Genomic DNA, 19,351 nt, shown 5'->3' on the forward strand with positions numbered 1-19,351 from the left:
TACGCACTAGAGGTGACGTGGAATCATACGCAATAGCGCCCCAAACCATGATGCCGCGTTGTCTAGCGGTAGGGCGCTCCACAGTTACTGCCGGATTTGACCTTTCTCCACGCCGACGCCACACTCGTCTGCGGTGACTATCACTGACAGAACAGAAGCGTGACTCATCAGAGAACACGACGTTCCGCCATTCCCTCATCCAAGTCGCTCTAGCCCGGCACCATGCCAGGCGTGCACGTCTATGCTGTGGAGTCAATGGTAGTCTTCTGAGCGGACGCCGGGAGTGCAGGCCTCCTTCAACCAATCGACGGGAAATTGTTCTGGTCGATATTGGAACAGCCAGGGTGTCTTGCACATGCTGAAGAATGGCGGTTGACGTGGCGTGCGGGGCTGCCACCGCTTGGCGGCGGATGCGCCGATCCTCGCGTGCTGACGTCACTCGGGCTGTGCCTGGACCCCTCGCACGTGCCACATGTCCCTGCGCCAACCATCTTCGCCACAGGCGCTGCACCGTGGACACATCCCTATGGGTATCGGCTGCGATTTGACGAAGCGACCAACCTGCCCTTCTCAGCCCGATCACCATACCCCTCGTAAAGTCGTCTGTCTGCTGGAAATGCCTCCGTTGACGGCGGCCTGGCATTCTTAGCTATACACGTGTCCTGTGGCACACGACAACATGTTCTACAATGACTGTCGGCTGAGAAATCACGGTATGAAGTGGGCCATTCGCCAACGCCGTGTCCCATTTATCGTTCGCTACGTGCGCAGCACAGCGGCGCATTTCACATCATGAGCATACCTCGGTGACGTCAGTCTACCCTGCAATTGGCATAAAGTTCTGACCACTCCTTCTTGGTGTTGCATTTGCTCTGTCAGTCAGTGTATTTGCTAATGTGCAAAATCAACAAGACGTCTGACATAGAGCTTGTATTGCCTAAAAAAATATACATCTGGAGGTTGACAGTATTTGGTTGTCTTTGGTGGCAATGTCTTTAATGTAATATCTTTATTTGGAAAACATTCTTCAATGACGCTGTAGTCTTTGTGCCCTGACCAGGAATCGCAGAGCAATAGACCTCTCTCACCAACATGTTCAGCGAGGACAGAATTAAAGATGCTCTTCGTATGTGCTTTAGTCATTTTTCTACTTTTACTCGCTTCAGCATGGATGTTCCGTGGACACATTGCTGTCAGTTTCTTTGCAACCTGCGGAACAAACCTTCCATCCTTTTCCTGCAGACAAATGTAAAGCTTGTTTGCTAATTTGCCATTCATGGACACAGCCACATCAATTGTGTAACTATGCGTAGAATTATGCACAGACTGTACCAGACCAACTGTTGATTTTTCCCCTCTGTTTGAAAGTGTTGCAGAAGATGTTAGTTCATAAAAAATTTGGCTCTGATCACTATTCCACATGCATTCCTTCATTTTATTCCTGTCTTGAATAAACATGTTCACGTCTGCCACAAATGTTTCTGCTGTTTGTATAGTAACATGCTCTTCTTCTATCTCTTTCCGAGCCATGAACATAGTGATATGCCTGGACGAAATATTATATTTGTCTTTGAAGGCCCTCACAAAATGCAACGAAGCTTTAAAATTGTCCAGAGAAACTGCTCTAGTGGCCTGCAGAGCCCACGCTTGAATATGCCAGTAGTGAACCACTGATCCATTATCTCTAGCTCTGTCAAATTGTGCTTTTACAGACTCTTTTAAAGCCTTCAATTTTAATGTTTTGTCTCCCTTGAACAAACCTGGGTCTTGCCTTTTGCACGTCACATAATCTAAAATTGCCTTGCAGTTTGATTTCGACATAATGCGTCTATAACGCTTCGTTAGTTTCTGATAAGAATTGTAACCACGATTATAATAATAATAATAATAATGTTCGTTCGTTCATCAATACTGCGTATCACACTTGTTCGTACATGTTTTGGGGGTGAAGGAGCGAAAACACTGTCACGTGTAGTTCCTTCCCTTGCTGGATTGTCGGTACGGTTGGAACCCTCATACTCATGTGCTGTTTCTTCTACGCCGTCCGCCTCACAGTCACCATTATTCTCCAATGTGTCGGTATGTATTTCCATTACAGATCCATTGTATTTCTGCGTTATGATATCATATAGCATGCATGCAAATGGTCCATCCTCCACTCCACTTACATCCTCACTATCCAGTCGGCGTACCTTTTCGCGCAGCAACTTCACAACATTCACAGGGTTGATTGGCTTCCACCTACTAATGTTGGACGTTTGTGTGTGCACTATACTACAACACACTGCAACTGATTAACAGGCATTGCGTGTACAGCTCCAATGCAGCGCAGCCTGTGTGCTGACTTTCAGATGGCGCTGGCGACCGAACACGTATTTTTACAGACGAATAGCCTTGATAGCTATTAACATAGGTACAACTGTATACTTTAAGTCCACTCTCTGTCAGTTTTAGCCGTTCGAGCCAGGGTACTTCCCTTGTTAGTGTAATGTTTCAACCTTTCTAAGATGAGTTAAATGGAATTGTGTGACATAATGTTCAGCATCTTGATTTTCCCTTCAAAAATATGCTGCATCTTTAAATGATTTCTTCTCAGCTTATTGTGTGGTCTTATGTTGAGGATCTTCATATCCACATTTACTGTCAAGCCAGTGCTGCTTTAGACATCCAAGTGGATGTTGCCCGTTAATTTCAAAGGAGGGGATGAAATTGGCAACTGTTCCAGGTGTGGCATGCAGGGCGTGACCATACCAATGGAGATGCTTTTCCTTTGCCTTCTTAGTAAAGGGTGCAATGCCCATTTGCTTGTAAACAGTGTCATTTTTTATATGATGCAGGAATGTGATGCCCATTGGCCAATGGAGCACACGCATTTCCATGTTGTGTAATTGGCGCTCCACAGCTTTGCCAGCTGGTTGACATTCAACACCGTATAAAGCAACAGGACGTGCTACCATATGGTATACATGCCTGACAAAACAGTTAAGCACCCAGAAGTAGCGGTCAAAAGTGAACAAAACTACATATGCTGAAAGAACATGTACATTTATTGAACTGATTACAAAATGGGATGAAGGAGTCAAGGCCGTTGGCAGTTACAGGTGAATGTTGGCGCCAGATCAATAGGGTGTTGCACTCTCCTTGGCTGCAATGTATGCCCTTATGTGGTTCAGAATGGTGTCAAACAGCCTTTGGATCCTCTTCTGAGGCAAGTTTGTCCATAGTTATTGCAGCTGTCCCTTCAGATCCTACAGGTTGGTACTGGGACGGAGTCCCCTTCCAATGTCACCCCACACGTGTTCAATGACAGAGAGGTCTGGGGATCTTACTGGCCACGGGAGGACCTCAGCATGCTCTAGGCAGTCCATAGACACACATACTGTGTATGAACGTGCATTATCTTGTTGGAACACTGTCTTAGAGTGCTCTGCCATTATGTGTAGGACATGCAGACACAAAATATCTGTGACATATCGCTGTGCCATCAAAGTCTGCTGAAACACTATTAGAGGTGACCTGAATGCATATGCTATGGCTCCCCACACCATGATGCCAGGGATTATGCTTATGTGTCTTTCTACAATATGGACAGGATCTGTCCTCCGCCCTCAACACCGCCAAACCCACACACAATGGTCATTGGAGGTTATGGAGAAGCGAGACTAATCACTGAACATGATGCGATGCGAGTCATCCTCTGTCCATGCTACCTGGGCAAGGCACCACTCCAAATGGAGACGTTGATGTTTTGGGCAATGACAACCGACGCATTGGGCGGTAGGATCTCAACCCGGCGGATATGATTCATCGAGACACTGTGCTATAACTCGCAGGCTGTTGTAGAGTGTCCAGTACATGTTCGCGGATGTCGGGTGCCGAAGTTTTGGGACCCCGCAATGCTTGGCATTGGTTCTCTCTCGGCGTGGTATTTCTTGGTCGACCCAAATTTACACGACGTGATTGGGTGCTCTCATGTACCCCACTGAGTCCAACATTGGGCCACTGTGACATCTGAATGGCCCACATGCTAGGCAATTGCACGATACGACCAACCAGCCTCATGCAGTTCCACAATCTGGCCTCTGTCAAATGCTGTCAGTTGGTGGATAGGCTGTCTTATAGTGTTGGCCATTGAATGTATGTTTCGAAGCAGTGCATCAAATCATTCAAGTGTCCGAGTGGATCGATTCACAGGAACAGCGAGCTCACGGTACATGATTCAGTTGACTGACAGCAGACAGTACTGAGTGGCTCACTCACAGATCAGTGAGACACAACACACACACGGTTCATTACCAGCACACTGGACATTAGTGGGGAGCCGAACTTCTGCTGCTGGCAAGACATACAGAGCCATGGCACACTGAAATAATTGTATGCAATCACGGCTCAGTGAGATGTGACACACACACACACACACACGCGCGCGCGGTCATTGGCAGGGAGCCAAACTTCTGCTGCATCGAGACATATACAGCCATGGCACACTGAAAGAATCGTATGCCATGACGGGCTCTCACTCTCAGCTCATTTGAAAATAATACCCATTTGCATTCACTGTCCTTTTCTTACAGGGAGGTTTAAATAATATATGGATTTATTTGCAGTGTTAAAAAGGTAGTCAAAACATAATTCCAAAGTAACTAGCTAGTAAATAGGTAGGCTATTAGGTCCTTCTATGTATTAGTTTAATGAATCAGTATTATAACTTAGTTGACATTCGACAATTAATTCAACTCAAATCTCTAGCCTACCTTATGACTATAAGTCATGCTCGTGACCACTTAAAATTGTCTCTTTTATATAGGGAAGAACCGCTCAGTATTTTCTCAGTTCATACGTCACATCATTGTACAAGACTTCAATAATCGAATCACGAGATCACCAATGTACGTAGACAGTGGTTAAGTGAGCCGACTGACGCAATAACTTAAATAAAAAGATGTGGAACCAGAAAACCACAGGGCTACTGTGCATCTCGTGTAGCCTGTACAAAATATAATGATTTAAAAAATCCTCTACTGATAGAGTCATATTTTCAAAGCTGACCGAGCAAGTTGGCCATGCAGTTAGGGTTGCATAGCTATGAGCTTGCTTTCGGGGGATGGTGGATTCAAATCCTACTGTTGACAGCTGTTAAGATGGTTTCCTGTGGTTTCCTATTTTCACTCCAGGCAAATGCTAGTGTTGTACCTTAAGGCCACAGCTGCTTCCTTTCCACTTCAATCCCATCCTCGCTATAAGGCCTGCCTGCGTCGGTGTGACGTAAAGCAACTTATTTGATTTATATCTAATATGTAGGCTACTTATTGCAAACACCGGTATTTTTACATCTAATTCTGTGTATATGATAGAGTTGTGACTTTCAGAGAAATGGAAAACATAAATTAGTGTACAAAATTTGAGTTATGTCACTTCTTTTTCTTTTATTATTATTAGCTACATAAGTTTTGTACTGTATTATTTACTTATTTATCGTATGATGAATGTATGTACATATATATATAGTTTCAGGATAAATGTGCATAGTCACAAGTCCGTACAATACTACAACTCCAGGTCTAGTATTTGGACACAATCAACTGCTTCATTCGATGTGCAGTGAATGTCCATTAGCGTTCCTTTAAAAGCTCGAATTGGGCAGTCGGCAACAATGTGGTGGATTGACTGAGAAGAGGCACCACAATCATCATCTGCAGAGCTAACTGTAATATAATGAGCATGTATACGTACAAATGCCTACTTTTTCCTGCATTTTATTTTGAACTTATTTGTTTTGTATTGTGTACTTACCGTGAATACAAAGAAATTTCCCTGTTCTTTGAAATCATTTAAGAAAAGACTAGGCAGACAATTGATAGGGAATCTCCCACTTGGGCGACAGCTCTAAATGCAGATCACTGATGACTGTGCGTACAGATATTTTTTCATCTAATTCTGTATACTTATTTAATGGAGTTGTTGCTGTGGGCGAAAGGCTTTGTAAGATCAAAATATGATGCAAAAAGTTGGCTGCCAGGAGAAACCTGAATCTGAAAGCTAGATAACGCATAGTAAAGCAGTTCATAGAATGAAGACCAGATGGCATGTTAAATGATGAATCGATTCAGTAAAATGAATCGAATATCCCATCACTACTGTCTAACAACATCTGTGAGGCATCACGGATACATTGTACTGTATGTAGTCCTCTCTGCACGTCTTGCTTAACATTCTGACTCACAGCTGTTGACTGGTAACAACTTATCAACAACAGGACGGTGTCATCAAGAAAGCACTCTGGTGGCCGTTCTACATATTATAGATCCTTGTAAACCTAATCATTTACTCGCACATCAATGGTATGCATTTATAGCACAATGGGATAATATTGGATTAGTCCTTCTGGGTGCTTAACTTTTTTTGTCATGCAGTGTATTTTGGATTTCAGGTGTAGTGGCATCCTTCCGTTGCAGCGTACACCTGTAACTTCCCACTTCCCTCCATCCCATCCATGTTGCTTTTATCCTTCTTCTCACTTCATCACGTATCCCACCATCAGTCTGAAGATGAGATATTAGATACATGTTTACAGTCTTTGATAAGGTCTCTCCATCAACTTGGTGGAGCTGTTGCTTGGGATGATTTCCATTATTCGGTCTTCTTTTTTGTTCAGAATAAGACTATTGCAAAAGACAGCTGCTCCAACCTTCAGTTTGACAATGCAATCCTCTTCTGGTGGTATCAGCAAGTGCGACATCATCTGCACATGAGACAGTCCAAGAGACACTCCTTTGCATGTCCTGTGTGATTGTGTCCATGAGCTACTTGTGATGGCATTAAATACACTGGCAGAAAATTAATTCCCAACACCCAGAAGGAGTTGTGCTAGATAAATGAAATTAGGGAGCTGTGTTTGCACATCTGAAAGATGACGCCTATTCAGATTTGCACGCTAGTTGGCGAAGAGTGGTGCTAGCAGCACCACAGTGACTTTGCAAATCGACTTTACTTTAAATACGCGCTGTACTCTTCATGAGCGTCAGTCATCGTTCAGTGTTGACGTGAGGTAGGTGTGAGTCAGATATGCCTTTAAGGAGACGAAGAAGGCCTTATCAGCACCTTAATGAGTTCGAACAAGGCCGTGTGATAGGGCTACGAGAAGGTCAATGTTCTTTCCACGATATTGCAGAAAGACTTGGCAGGGGTGTATCCACAGTGCATCGGTGTTGGCAACAATGGTCAAGAAGAGGCACACTCTCAAGAAAAGTGGGGTCCGGTTGCAAGCTGGCCACTGCGGAAAGGGAAGATCATCGTATTCTCCGCATGGCTGTGGTTGATTGCACTGCATCTGCAGCAGCCATTAGAGCTTCATTCGGCAGCAGAATGACACAGTGAATGGTAACAAATGGATTATTTGAGAGACAACTCCGAGCCAGATGTCCTGTATCTTTCATCTATTTATTTATTTATTTATATATTTATTTTCAAGATCAGCAACAGCATAATGCTGAATTGTAAAGATCTGAGCTATGTACAATGCCACTAACACAGAATCACTGCCATTTGAGTCTTCAGTGGTGTCAAGCTAGAGTTCATTGGAGGGCGGAGTGGAGGGACCTACACCAGGAGTTACAGTCTGGGGAATGATTTCCTTTGACAGCAGGAACACACTAGTCATTATCCCAAGAATCTTGACAGTGGGTTTGTAGGTCAGACTGGTGATTGAACCAGTTGTGCTACCATTCATTTGCAGTATTCAAGAGGGTGTTTTCCAACAAGATAATGTTTGTCCTCACACCGCTGTTATTACCCAACATAGTCTACATAATGTCGACCAGTTGCCTTGGCCTGTGAGATCACTGGGCCGTTCACCCATTGAGTGCGTATGGGACATTATGGAACAACAAATGCAGCGTCATCCAATACCAGCATTAACTGTTACTGATTTGATTGACCACCTGCAACAGACGTGGAATTCCATCCCAAAATATGACATACGGATCTGTACGAGACACGATGCATGCACGTTTGAATTCTTGCATTAACAATCATGGTGACTACAGTGGTTGTTAATGTACCACCATGTCACATGTCTTCTGGTGCATACTTCAAACTGTAACCTGGAAAGTTTAGTTAAATAAATATGTTACTTAGACAATTTCTTAGCCTAAATTGTATTCCTCTAATCTAATGTCTTCTTGGTGTTGAGATTTAATTTCCCACCAGCGTACATGCATTATCGCATAATAAGCATGGGTATTGAGATGACATGGGTTGAATCAACCTTCTAATTTGTATTCCACTGTGGTAAAACTTATGATTATTATCAAGTTATATTTTCTTCATTATGAGAATTGAGATTACTGTCATTTCTTTAATCAGTTATGAATTCTAATTACATTTGGGTCATTTGTATGAATTTAGTTTATGAAGTGATACATTTACCAAGGAAAGAGTACCTTTTTTGTGTGTGTGAAATCGTGTAATTTGTTTAATCTCTCTAAGCATGTAGTACTCACTCATGTTGCTTACAAAGGTTCCAGCCAGCAAGGGTAAAGAATCTGACTTAGATTAGGATACCTCCAAGCAGTAGCGTAGCCAAGGATCGATCGATGGAGGGGGTTACGGTTACAAAATGATGATAGAACATAATGAAGGTGTTTGTGCGTGTGTGGTGTGCACATGCACTAGTGTCATAAGGACATTGATACAAGTAAATAATTATGATATTCAGATTTCAGTACCGGTGTATTACAAAATACAGAACAAGAACAATATGATCAAAGTAAATAGTTTTACAACGAATGGTATGTTCAGATTACAATCTTCTTAGAAAATAGATTCAAGAAATCTGTTGGTTTTACAATTTCATCTATGAATATTCAAAAGAGCTGACTTTCATTTGTTTATTATCAGTTTCTGTTTCTTTTCTTTTGTAAAAAATTCTGTGGACGAAGGGAGTTCTAACCCCCAGTGACCCCACTTGGCTGTGCCCCTGCCTCCAAGAAAGTCAAATTTTGACAAATCAGTATGTGTAGTTCGCACTTAATAACAAATTCAAGAGGAATTTTATCAAACTCTGATTTGATTTGAATATGGGGAACATATCTCTAATAACATTCAGGATCAAGTGTGCCCTAAGTTAGGAAATGAGTTGTGATCATTTTCACCATAAAATATTATTTTTGTTAAAGCTCAAATTTGTAATTGTTCATGATCATTCCCATCATCATCTAAAATTAGGGACCCTGATGATTTGACAATTAAGATAGTGTTTATCTTACAAATGTTTAATTTTTAAATTTTTAACATTTCTTTACTGTTCCTCTCCTGAATTTGAATGCCTTCGCATATCCAGTATGTTGTAAGAATTACGAGCTGCAACTTGCTGCTCCTGTTTAGCCTATGGAGGTAGATAATCTTAAAAACTCATAAGAAACGAAGCTCCCTAAGTATTCGATGCTACAGATAGCTAGAGCCCTGTGCAGATATACAAAATAATATCCACATCCGCACTTCCTTCATCTGCGCCCACATCCATGAAGGGTTATCCGTATCTCCAAAATAGTTACCCGTGGATAATTTAAATATTTAACTACAGTGTATTACACCCAAGGTATTGAAATGGATAGACCTGTTAACATAATACAATAGGCCTGACACCTGGCACCAGACCCCCTACAGACACAGGTTTACGAAGGATTTTCTCTCGCGACAACTACTGACATATTGATCTTTGTTCCTTCCTTCCATTAATTGTGGGCAGGAGCCAATTAGGCTTAGGTCAGGTTTACAGCTTTATGGTCTCAAGGCTTTTTATATACAGTATTACTATTCTCCCATACCAATGTCAAGGGTCACCTAACCACAAACAAAAAACAAGATTATACCTGAGTGAAAATCAATAAACGTCATCATTTAGACATTATCAGCAAAATTATTCTCACTGCCGTACAGTTTGTATCTGCCAAGACACTAACTTTCCAGATAACTGCCGATATCCGCATCTGTGCAGGGCTCTACAGATAGCCGCCCTATTAGGCAGTCTGATTGGTCTCCTAATCAGTTCACACAGAACAATATTTATGGCAATGAATTTGTTTTGTGCTATGTTTGAGGACATTAATATGATCATCATCACTCTGTATTATTTACAGACAGACACCTCTTTATTTACTGCTACAGTACTGACACATAAATCATCAATGATTTTTCTTCTGTTTCAGCCTCTATCGTACCAGCAGCTTGTTTTGTAGCAGTAGGCTTTGTTGGCTGCAATAAGGCAGCTGCCGTTGCTTTAATGACAGTTGCAATCTCCTGCATTGGAGGTATGTTCTGTGGCTTCCTGGGGAACCATATTGACATTGCTTCAAACTTCGCAGGTCAGTAGCTCTCATTTTATTTTTGTTTGAACTATAATTATTTTAAATATTTAATGATTGTACCTGAAATGGAATAATTTGTGGTAAAAACTACATAAAAACCTATCACGATAATAATTTATTCTTTGGAGGCCATGGAAGGCCAACTAGAGTATACTCTGTTTTTTAATGTAATTATATGTAGTTTAGAATTCTTCACTGATAATCTGTTTTCGTACATTATGTTTTATGAGAATACAAATTATTATGTGAGATTTCTTATATGTTGCAAGTGGATTTCATATCTAAATGCAATGTCTGGCTCATAATTTGTATTTGTTTACCTTGGTTGTGAAGGACATTAAGTATGGATTCAAAGTGCATGTGCTTCTATCTTCATATAATTTTTATTTTCAGAGTATTTATTTTGAATACATTATTCTTCAGCTTTTCCCATAACTGAAGGATACATAGTAGAGTAGAGAATAGAACTAACCACAACAGTACATGTTTTTATGATCAACCTTATTCCAATCCTATTAAACATGGAACTCTAACATTTTACACATTCACTATATAGTTCTTCTTTAACCCAAAATAAGAAAATATGGTACGATTTATACATTCATTTCCAAAAAGAAATATTTTTAAATTTTGTGGGTAAAATATTATGTTTTAACCTCTTAATTTTCCTGTTTATTATTCTACATTTTCTTTTTTTCTTATTTCCCTTGTATAATAAACAGAGTCTGAGGTCATTTTACCCTTCTTAACAGGTACAAATCTCTTCTCTCCTTCCCAAATGATTCCTTTAAATTTAGCCCAAAGTGTATCCACATTACTCCCTTCACTTACCCAACAACTGAATTGTGATTTAAGGAAAGTCCCAAATTCATCAACTTTAGTTTTTCTGTACAATTTCTTGACTTGTGTGACCCTCTTATTAAGCCTTTTTGGTACCAGTCCTACATCCATTATTACAGCCTTATGGTCACTTATTCCTTCAATTACCTCAGTTTTATCAACAATTTCCCTTGGTTTAACCAAGAATACATCTAGTAAGTTATTGAGACGAGTCGGTTCTTGTACTACCTGTGTAAATCCTCCCTCCCAAATTCACTTATTTGCCAGTTTCTGTTCATGGGCTTCACTTGCAGCTCCATTCCATTCAACTTCAGGCAAGTTTAGATCTCCCCCAATTATTACCATATTATTATTATTGCTTTTATGAGTATAATCTATTATTTTCTCAAATATTTCCATGTCTCTTTCCTCTCTTCCAGGCCTGTATGTTCCTATAATTCCCACCTCCTTCATATTATCACAAACTAATTTTATCCCTAATATTTCATCCCTTTCATCGGTAAACCATTCATGTGAACAATAAGTTTCCTTCACCAGAATAAACACCCCCCCCCCTCCCTCCCTTTTTAACTCCTCGGTCTCTATGATAGACTGTGTACCCTTCTGGAAATAATTCTCTATTACCCACCCCTTCTCTCAACCATGATTCCACTCCTATCACCACATCAGTCTCATAAGATTCCATCAATTTACCAAATTTTAATTGTTTATTTCCTACACTTTGACAGTTTACCAAGAGCAATCTCAGACCCCCTGCCTCCCTAAAACTTGATTGTTGCAATTGGGTAACTTGAAATTCCTTACTTTCCCGAGTTTCATTTTCTAGTTGACTGAGCCAGCTCGAAGTACAGCTGGCTCTTTCTACTAGTTTTCCTGGTCAGTATTATCAAATCAAATCAAAATATCTTGATTTCCAAATGAGGTGTCTACCTCAGTGGCAAATGGTACACTAAAATACATTATTGTCAAGTACTAAATTTTAAATTAACAGGAGGCGAAGAAAATTTTCCTAGAATACAATATTATACAATTTACGCTAATAATTTTTTCTATTAAACTCACACACCATCCTTAATAAATTTATATTGTTTACAAAATTCTACTTATAATATCTCACAAACATAGTCAACTCATATACAGTACGGTATGTGAAATTACTTCTAATAATACTATACAACTGGTATTAGATTAAAATTAACACTGAATTTATTTACATATTTATATTTTACCCATTTTGGAACCTAAGTAGCATAACGACCTGCTGCGTCTTAACCAGAGCCCCTTTTGCCACCACTTTTCAGAGTTCCTGAAGGGCCTTCACAGCTACCGTAGCGGTCCCAGGGCCCTCGAAGTCCCCACTGTACTTCACCCCTACAGGCAGTCCCCTACTTGGGCTGTCCAAACTCCTTAGACCAGGGGATGGAATTAATTTAATCACACACATTTATTATTTACAATATCCTGCACTGGACGAATGCCCTCTAACCTTTAATTTATTATCTCTATTGTTGTTTATTCTCTTCTTGAATATTTGTACAGATTTTGGAAAAGGATCAAACACTACCCCTGGTAAACTGTTCCACTCCTTCACGCCCTTCCCAATGAAAGAAAATTTACCCCAGTCGCTTCTGCTAAAATTCCTTCTAATTTTGTACTTGTGGTCAGTTCTATCAATATAATTATTTTCCAACCGAAGCCTCTCACGGATATCTCCCCATGCTTCTTCTCCTGTATAGGCTCTATATAATCCTATAAGTCTAGTTTTCTCCCTTCTCTTACTTAAAGTTTCCCACCCAAGTTCCTTTAACATTTCTGATACACTACTCTTTCTCCTGAAATCCCCTGTTACAAACCTTGCTGCTTTCCTCTGCACACCATCTAGTTCTTTTATTAGGTATTCTTGGTGAGGATCCCAAACACTGTTTGCATATTCCAATAATGGACGAACCATACTTAAGTAACTTTTTTCTTTTAATTCTTTGTTGCATCCTTTAAGTAGTCTCAATATGACATGTAACGATCTGTATGCTTTCCCAACAATGTCATCAACATGACCCTTCCAGTGCAAATTACTTTCAAATCTCACACCTAAGTATTTGCACTTGCCATCTTTTGGGATAACTACCTCATCCAAAGTATATTCAAATTCAGTTTTAAAGCTCCTGTTTGTAAATGTTGTAACAGTTGATTTGCCTCCATTAATCTTCATATTATTTTCTTCAACCCATTCTTGGATACCGTCAAGGTCCCTTTGTAATTCTGAACAATCCTCAATGTTATTTATTTCCCTATAAACAATTATGTCATCTGCATACAATCTTATTTTCGATGTTATATTGTTCCCTAAATCATTTGCGTATATTAAGAAAAGTAACGGACCGATTACACTACCCTGTGCAATTCCCTTCCAGACTTTCTCTTCCTGTGATATATTATTTCCTACTTTGACTTTCTGAACCCTTGAATTTAGAAATGTTCTTATCCAACGTATAACCCTTACGTCCAATCCTATTCCCTCCAATTTCTTTAATAATATTCCATGTTCCACTCTATCAAAGGCTTTGGAAAGATCTATGGCTATGCAATCTAACTGGCCTCCTGAATCTAACTGATCTGATATGTCCTGCTGAAATCCCACCAGTTGTGCCTCGCAAGAAAATTTCTTTCTAAATCCATACTGGCTCCTCATGAACCAATTTTTATCATCACATATCCCTCTGATGTACTTTGCTATTAAACTCTCCAGTATTTTACAAACTATACTGGTCAGGCTGATTGGTCTGTAGTTCTCTGGTTTCCTTTTATCACCCTTTCCTTTATAAATTGGTATTATTATAGATTCCTTCCATTCCTTTGGTATCACACTATTATTTATGACATAGTCAAAGAGAAATTTTAAATAAGGCACTATATACCACCCCATTGTCTTTAATACCTCCCCAGTAATTTGATCACTTCCTGCTGCTTTTCCTTGCTGAAGCAGTTGGATTTCTCTGAAAATATCTTCATTTGTGAATGAGAAGCTTCTTGTTTCCCTCTGTGTCTCTCCCTCTCTATCTTCTGTTACGGTTTCCAAGTCCTGACAATCTTCTACTGAATCTCGGAATTCCCTACTAAAGAGGTTTGCTTTCTCAGTATCTGTTAAATAGTGTTCACCCCCTTCTCCCACCATTGTAGGAATTTGGATTCCTTTTCCTTTTTGATTCCTAATATATGAATATAGATTTTTCCATTTCCCTTTGTGGTCATTACCCTTTTGAAGAATGCCATTCATATAATTCTCTTTTGCTTCCTTTTTCACTCTATTCAGTTCCCTCATTAGCTGTTTTCTAGTTTCTCTATTCTCCCTACCTTCTTTGATTTTCCTGTTTACTATTCTACATTTTCTTTTTAATTTTCTTATTTCCCTTGTGTAATGAACAGGGTCTGAGGTCATTTTACCCTTCTTAACAGGTACAAATCTCTTCTCTCCTTCCCAAATGATTCCTTTAAATTTAGCCCAAAGTGTATCCACATTATTCCCTTCACTTATCCAACAACTGAATTGTGATTTAAGGTAAGTCCCAAATTCATCAACTTTAGTTTTTCTGTATAATTTCTTGTCTTTTGTGACCCTCTTATTAAGCATTTTTGGTACAAGTCCTACATCCATTATTACAGCCTTATGGTCACCTATTCCTTCAATTACCTCAGTTTTATCAACAATTTCCCATGGTTTAACCAAGAATACATCTAGCAAGTTATTGAGACGAATTGGTTCTTGTACTACTTGTGTAAATCCTCCCTCCCAAATTAACTTATTTGCCAGTTTCTGTTCATGGGCTTCACTTGCAGCTCCATTCCATTCAACTTCAGGCAAGTTTAGATCTCCCCCAATTATTACCGTATCATTATTGTTTTTATGAGTATAATCTATTATTTTCTCAAATATTTCCATGTCTCTTTCCTCTCTTCCAGGCCTATATGTTCCTATAATTCCCACCTCCTTCATATTATCACAAACTAATTTTATCCCTAATATTTCATCCCTTTCATCAGTAAACCATTCATGCGAACAATAAGTTTCCTTCACCAGAATAAATACCCCTCCTCCCTTTTTATCTCCTCGGTCTCTACGATAGTCTGTATACCCTCCTGGAAATACTTCTGTATTACCCACCCCTTCTCTTAACCACGATTCCACTCCTATCACCACATCCGTCTCATAAGATTCCATCAATGTACCGAATTTCAATTGTTTATTTACTACACTCTGACAGTTTACCAAGAGCAATCTCAGACCTCCTTCCTCCCTAAAACTTGACTGTTGCAATTGGGTAACGTTTGACTCATGAGTTGAGAACTTCCCTGGAACCCAGATCCTTGTACATAGATCTTGATTTAAGGGTCTGGGTTTTCTGGCAAGTTTCCCTGTATGTGCCAGTTTAACTCAAGGCAGTTGCCTGTTTTACAGTACACATCTTAAGATTAATAAAATCTAGAACAATATTTGCTATCTTTCGTTTACCTGAATTGTTTAGATGGAGGCCATGTTTCGTATAACAGTATCTCTAAAAACTGCTGCATTCAATAAGCTGAGTATTCTGAAAATGTTTACAAATTTTAACAATATCTGTATTGACCTTGTCCACGTCAATATTCACACACGAGTCTCTACTCAAATCATGCCTGTGGGACACGTTCACTACAAAGACGTTAGTGTGGGTCAGCTTCATTTAAGAAAAGGCTAGGAAAACAACGGATAGGGAATCTGACACCTGGGCGACTGCTCTAAATGTAGATCAGTAGTGACTGATTGAATAGGGAGATGAAGTTATTACTATTTGTAGACGACATTGGGTCTGGGGAACAAAGAAGTATAAAAACAACTTAGTGCACTGAACAAGAACACTAAAGTATAGTATGAAAATCAGTGCAGAGAAAAGCAAGACCATGATGATATCAAAAGGAGAAAGACAAGAGAAAGGCATCGTGAAAATTGGCAGTCAAATCCATTGACCATTACAAATACCTAAGGAGTGAATTGATGCAGAATACAAGGCTGGACATGGAAATTAGCAAGAGGGTGCAACAGGACATTGTCTGGAATAAGGAAGTGCAATGAAATAATGTACAAAATATATTATGCACCTATACTGACTTATGTGGCTGAGACCTGGACAGTGACGAGTATGGAGGGGAGTTAAATTCAAGCCAGTAAAGAAGTATGATAGCAGAGATAAGGAAAGGCAGACTGAGAAACAAAGATGTAGAAAGGAGGTCAGAATGGAAAACATAAATGAGAGAATTCATAGTAAACTAAGATGGTTTGAACATGTAAAGATGGAGGAGGAAAGAATACCAAAACAGATGATGGAGATGAAGTTTGAGGAGAGGAGAGTAAGAGGGAGATCTAGAATGAGGTGGATCGATTCAATAAAGAGGAGTGGAAGAAGAAGAGACCTGGATTGGGTCAAAATACTGGAAGAGGAATTGTGGAAGAAGAGAAGAAGTGTCAATGCCCTGACCCAACAGGAGCTGGATAAGGGAACAGAATGATGATGATGATGATGATGATATAAATAAATATTCTCCCCTGTGAACTATGTGACCTTGCCACAGTGGGGAGGCTTGGATGCTGCAATATAGTCGGTAGCTGAGCTGTAGGTGCAACCGTATCGGATGGGTATCTGTCGAGAGTCCAGACTAACGAATGGTTCATCTGAAGGAGGGGTAGCAGCCTCACAGAAGTTGCAGGGGTGGCAGTCTTGATGATTAACTGATATGGCCTTGTAATTATTATTATTATTATTATTATTATTATTATTATTATTATTATTATTATTATTATTATTATTATTATTATTATTATTATTATTATTATTATTATTATTATTATTATTATTATTATTATTATTATTATTATTATTATTATTATTATTATTATTATTATTATTATTATTATTATTATTATTATTATTATTATTATTATTATTATTATTATTATTATTATTATTATTATTATTATTATTATTATTATTATTATTTCGTATGGCAAAACAAGGATACATTATAAATACATATAAATACATATTTCTTAAATAAGTATGTAGTTTACAAGTGAGCATTCAAAACTTAATGTCCAGACTTTTCAGCCAGTCCACTGCTTCTATAGAGGCAATATGTAATTCTTGAACAGATCCACTGAATCTTCTTTTTGGGCAGTCCATAACAATGTGCTGGATGGTCTGAGGCACATTATCACAGTCGCAGAAGGGGTCTTCAGATTTTCCCCACTTGTGAAGCCAGAATTTACACCTTCCATGGTTTGTCCTGATTCAGTTTTGATATGTCCATTCCCTTCTCGGTAAGTTGAAACCAGGAGGAGCTCTACAAGGATAGTGGATTAAACCCAGGTAGTCAGGATTTGAAGAGGTCCATTCTTCGTGCCAGATCTTATCAGCATCAAAATGTGTTTCCAGGAGCTTCTCGCCTAACTTCCAAGATGGGTTTCTGGACTTTAATCTCTTTGGTTTCTGAGGATTGCAGTCCTGATGTAAGGGCAGTTGAGGATGTGAGAGGGATGGATGTTGGATAAAACGGGTAACCATTTTAGGCTTAGCTGTGTTGATACTGCTGTGCAGCTGAAAGCAACGGGAAACTACAGCCATAACTAACTCTAGAGGACATGCAGCTCTTTCTATATGAATGATGTACAGATAATGGCTTCCTCCCGGGTAAAATATTCTGGAGGTAAAACAGTCCCCGATTTGGGTGTCCAGATGGGAACTACACAAGAGGGGGCAATCATCAGGAAGAAGGATACTGGCATTCTGCAAGTCGGAGCGTGCAATGATAGAAGTTTGAATCATTGTAGTAGGTTAGAGAATCTGGAAAGGGAAATGGATAGACTAAAGCCAAATGCAGTTGGTATAAGTAAAGTATGTTGGCAGAAAGAGCAAGATTTTTGGTCAGGTTGATGGAGCTCTCCATGCAATCCTATCCTGTGCTGACCTTTTCATTTTTACATAACTACAGCATCTTACATTTGCTCTAATCTGCTTGTCATATTCATACCTTGGTCTACCCCTACAATTCTTACTGCCTACACTTCCTTCAAAAACCAACTGAACAAGCCCTGGGTGTCTTAAGATGTGTCCTATCATTCTATCTCTTCTTCTTGTCAAATTTAGCCAAATCGATCTCCTCTCGCCAATTCGATTCAGTATCTCTTCATTTGTGATTCGAACTATCCATCTCATCTTCAGCATTCTTCTGTAACACCACATTTCTAAAGCTTCTATCCTCTTTCTTTCTGAGCTAGTTATCGTCTATGTTTCACTTCCATACAATGCCACGCTCCACACAAAAGTCTTCAAAAACATCTTTCTAATTCCTATATCAATGTTTGAAGTGAGCAAATTTGTTTTCTTAAGAAAGATCTTCCTTGCTTGTGCTAATCTGCATTTTATGTCCTCCTTACTTCTGCTATCATTAGTTATTTTACTACCCAAGTAACAATATTCATCTACTTCCTTTAAGACTTCATTTCCTAATTTAATATTTCCTGCATCACCTGCCTTCATTCGACTGCACTCCATTACTTTTGTTTTGGACTTGTTTATTTTCATCTTGTACTCCTTACCCAAGACTTCATCCATGCCATTCAGCAGCTTCTCGAGATCTTCTGCAGTCTCAGATAAAATAATAATATCATCAGCAAATCTCAAGGTTTTGATTTCCTTTATTGCCCGTTCTATGTAAACATTGAAAAGGAGGGAGGACAAACTGCAGCCTTGCCTCACTCCTTTCTGTATTGTTGCTTCTTTTTCAAAGTCCTCGATTCTTATCAATGCAGACTGATTTTTATACAGATTGTAGATAATTCTTCGTTCTTGGTATCTGATCCCAATCACCTTCAGAGTCTTAAATAGCTTGGTTCAATCAACATTATCAAATGCCTTTTCTATTTCTACGAATGTCATGTACATGGGCTTGTCCTACTTGATTCTATCCTCAAAGATCACACATAAAGTCAGGATTGCTTCACATGTTCCTACATTTCTTCTGAAGCCAAATTGATCTTCTCCCAACTCAGCTTCAATTTGTTTTTCCATTCTTCTGTAAATATTACATGTTAAAATTTTGCAGGCATGAGATACTAA

General features: G+C 39.4%; 1 protein-coding gene across 2 annotated transcripts in view; it reads left to right on the forward strand.

The window, feature by feature from the left end:
- The window catches only part of MFS3 (major facilitator superfamily transporter 3), a 353,439-nt gene that overhangs the window by 290,851 nt on the left and 43,237 nt on the right, over positions 1-19,351 (forward strand). For both annotated transcript variants that reach the window (XM_067138452.2, XM_067138451.2), the window contains exon 8: positions 10,209-10,364. In XM_067138452.2, the coding sequence (XP_066994553.2) occupies positions 10,209-10,364 (156 nt within the window). The remainder of the gene's footprint in view (positions 1-10,208; positions 10,365-19,351) is intronic.

This window comes from Anabrus simplex, chromosome 1, assembly GCF_040414725.1.
Source record: "Anabrus simplex isolate iqAnaSimp1 chromosome 1, ASM4041472v1, whole genome shotgun sequence".
Classification (NCBI taxonomy): Eukaryota; Metazoa; Arthropoda; class Insecta; order Orthoptera; family Tettigoniidae; genus Anabrus; species Anabrus simplex.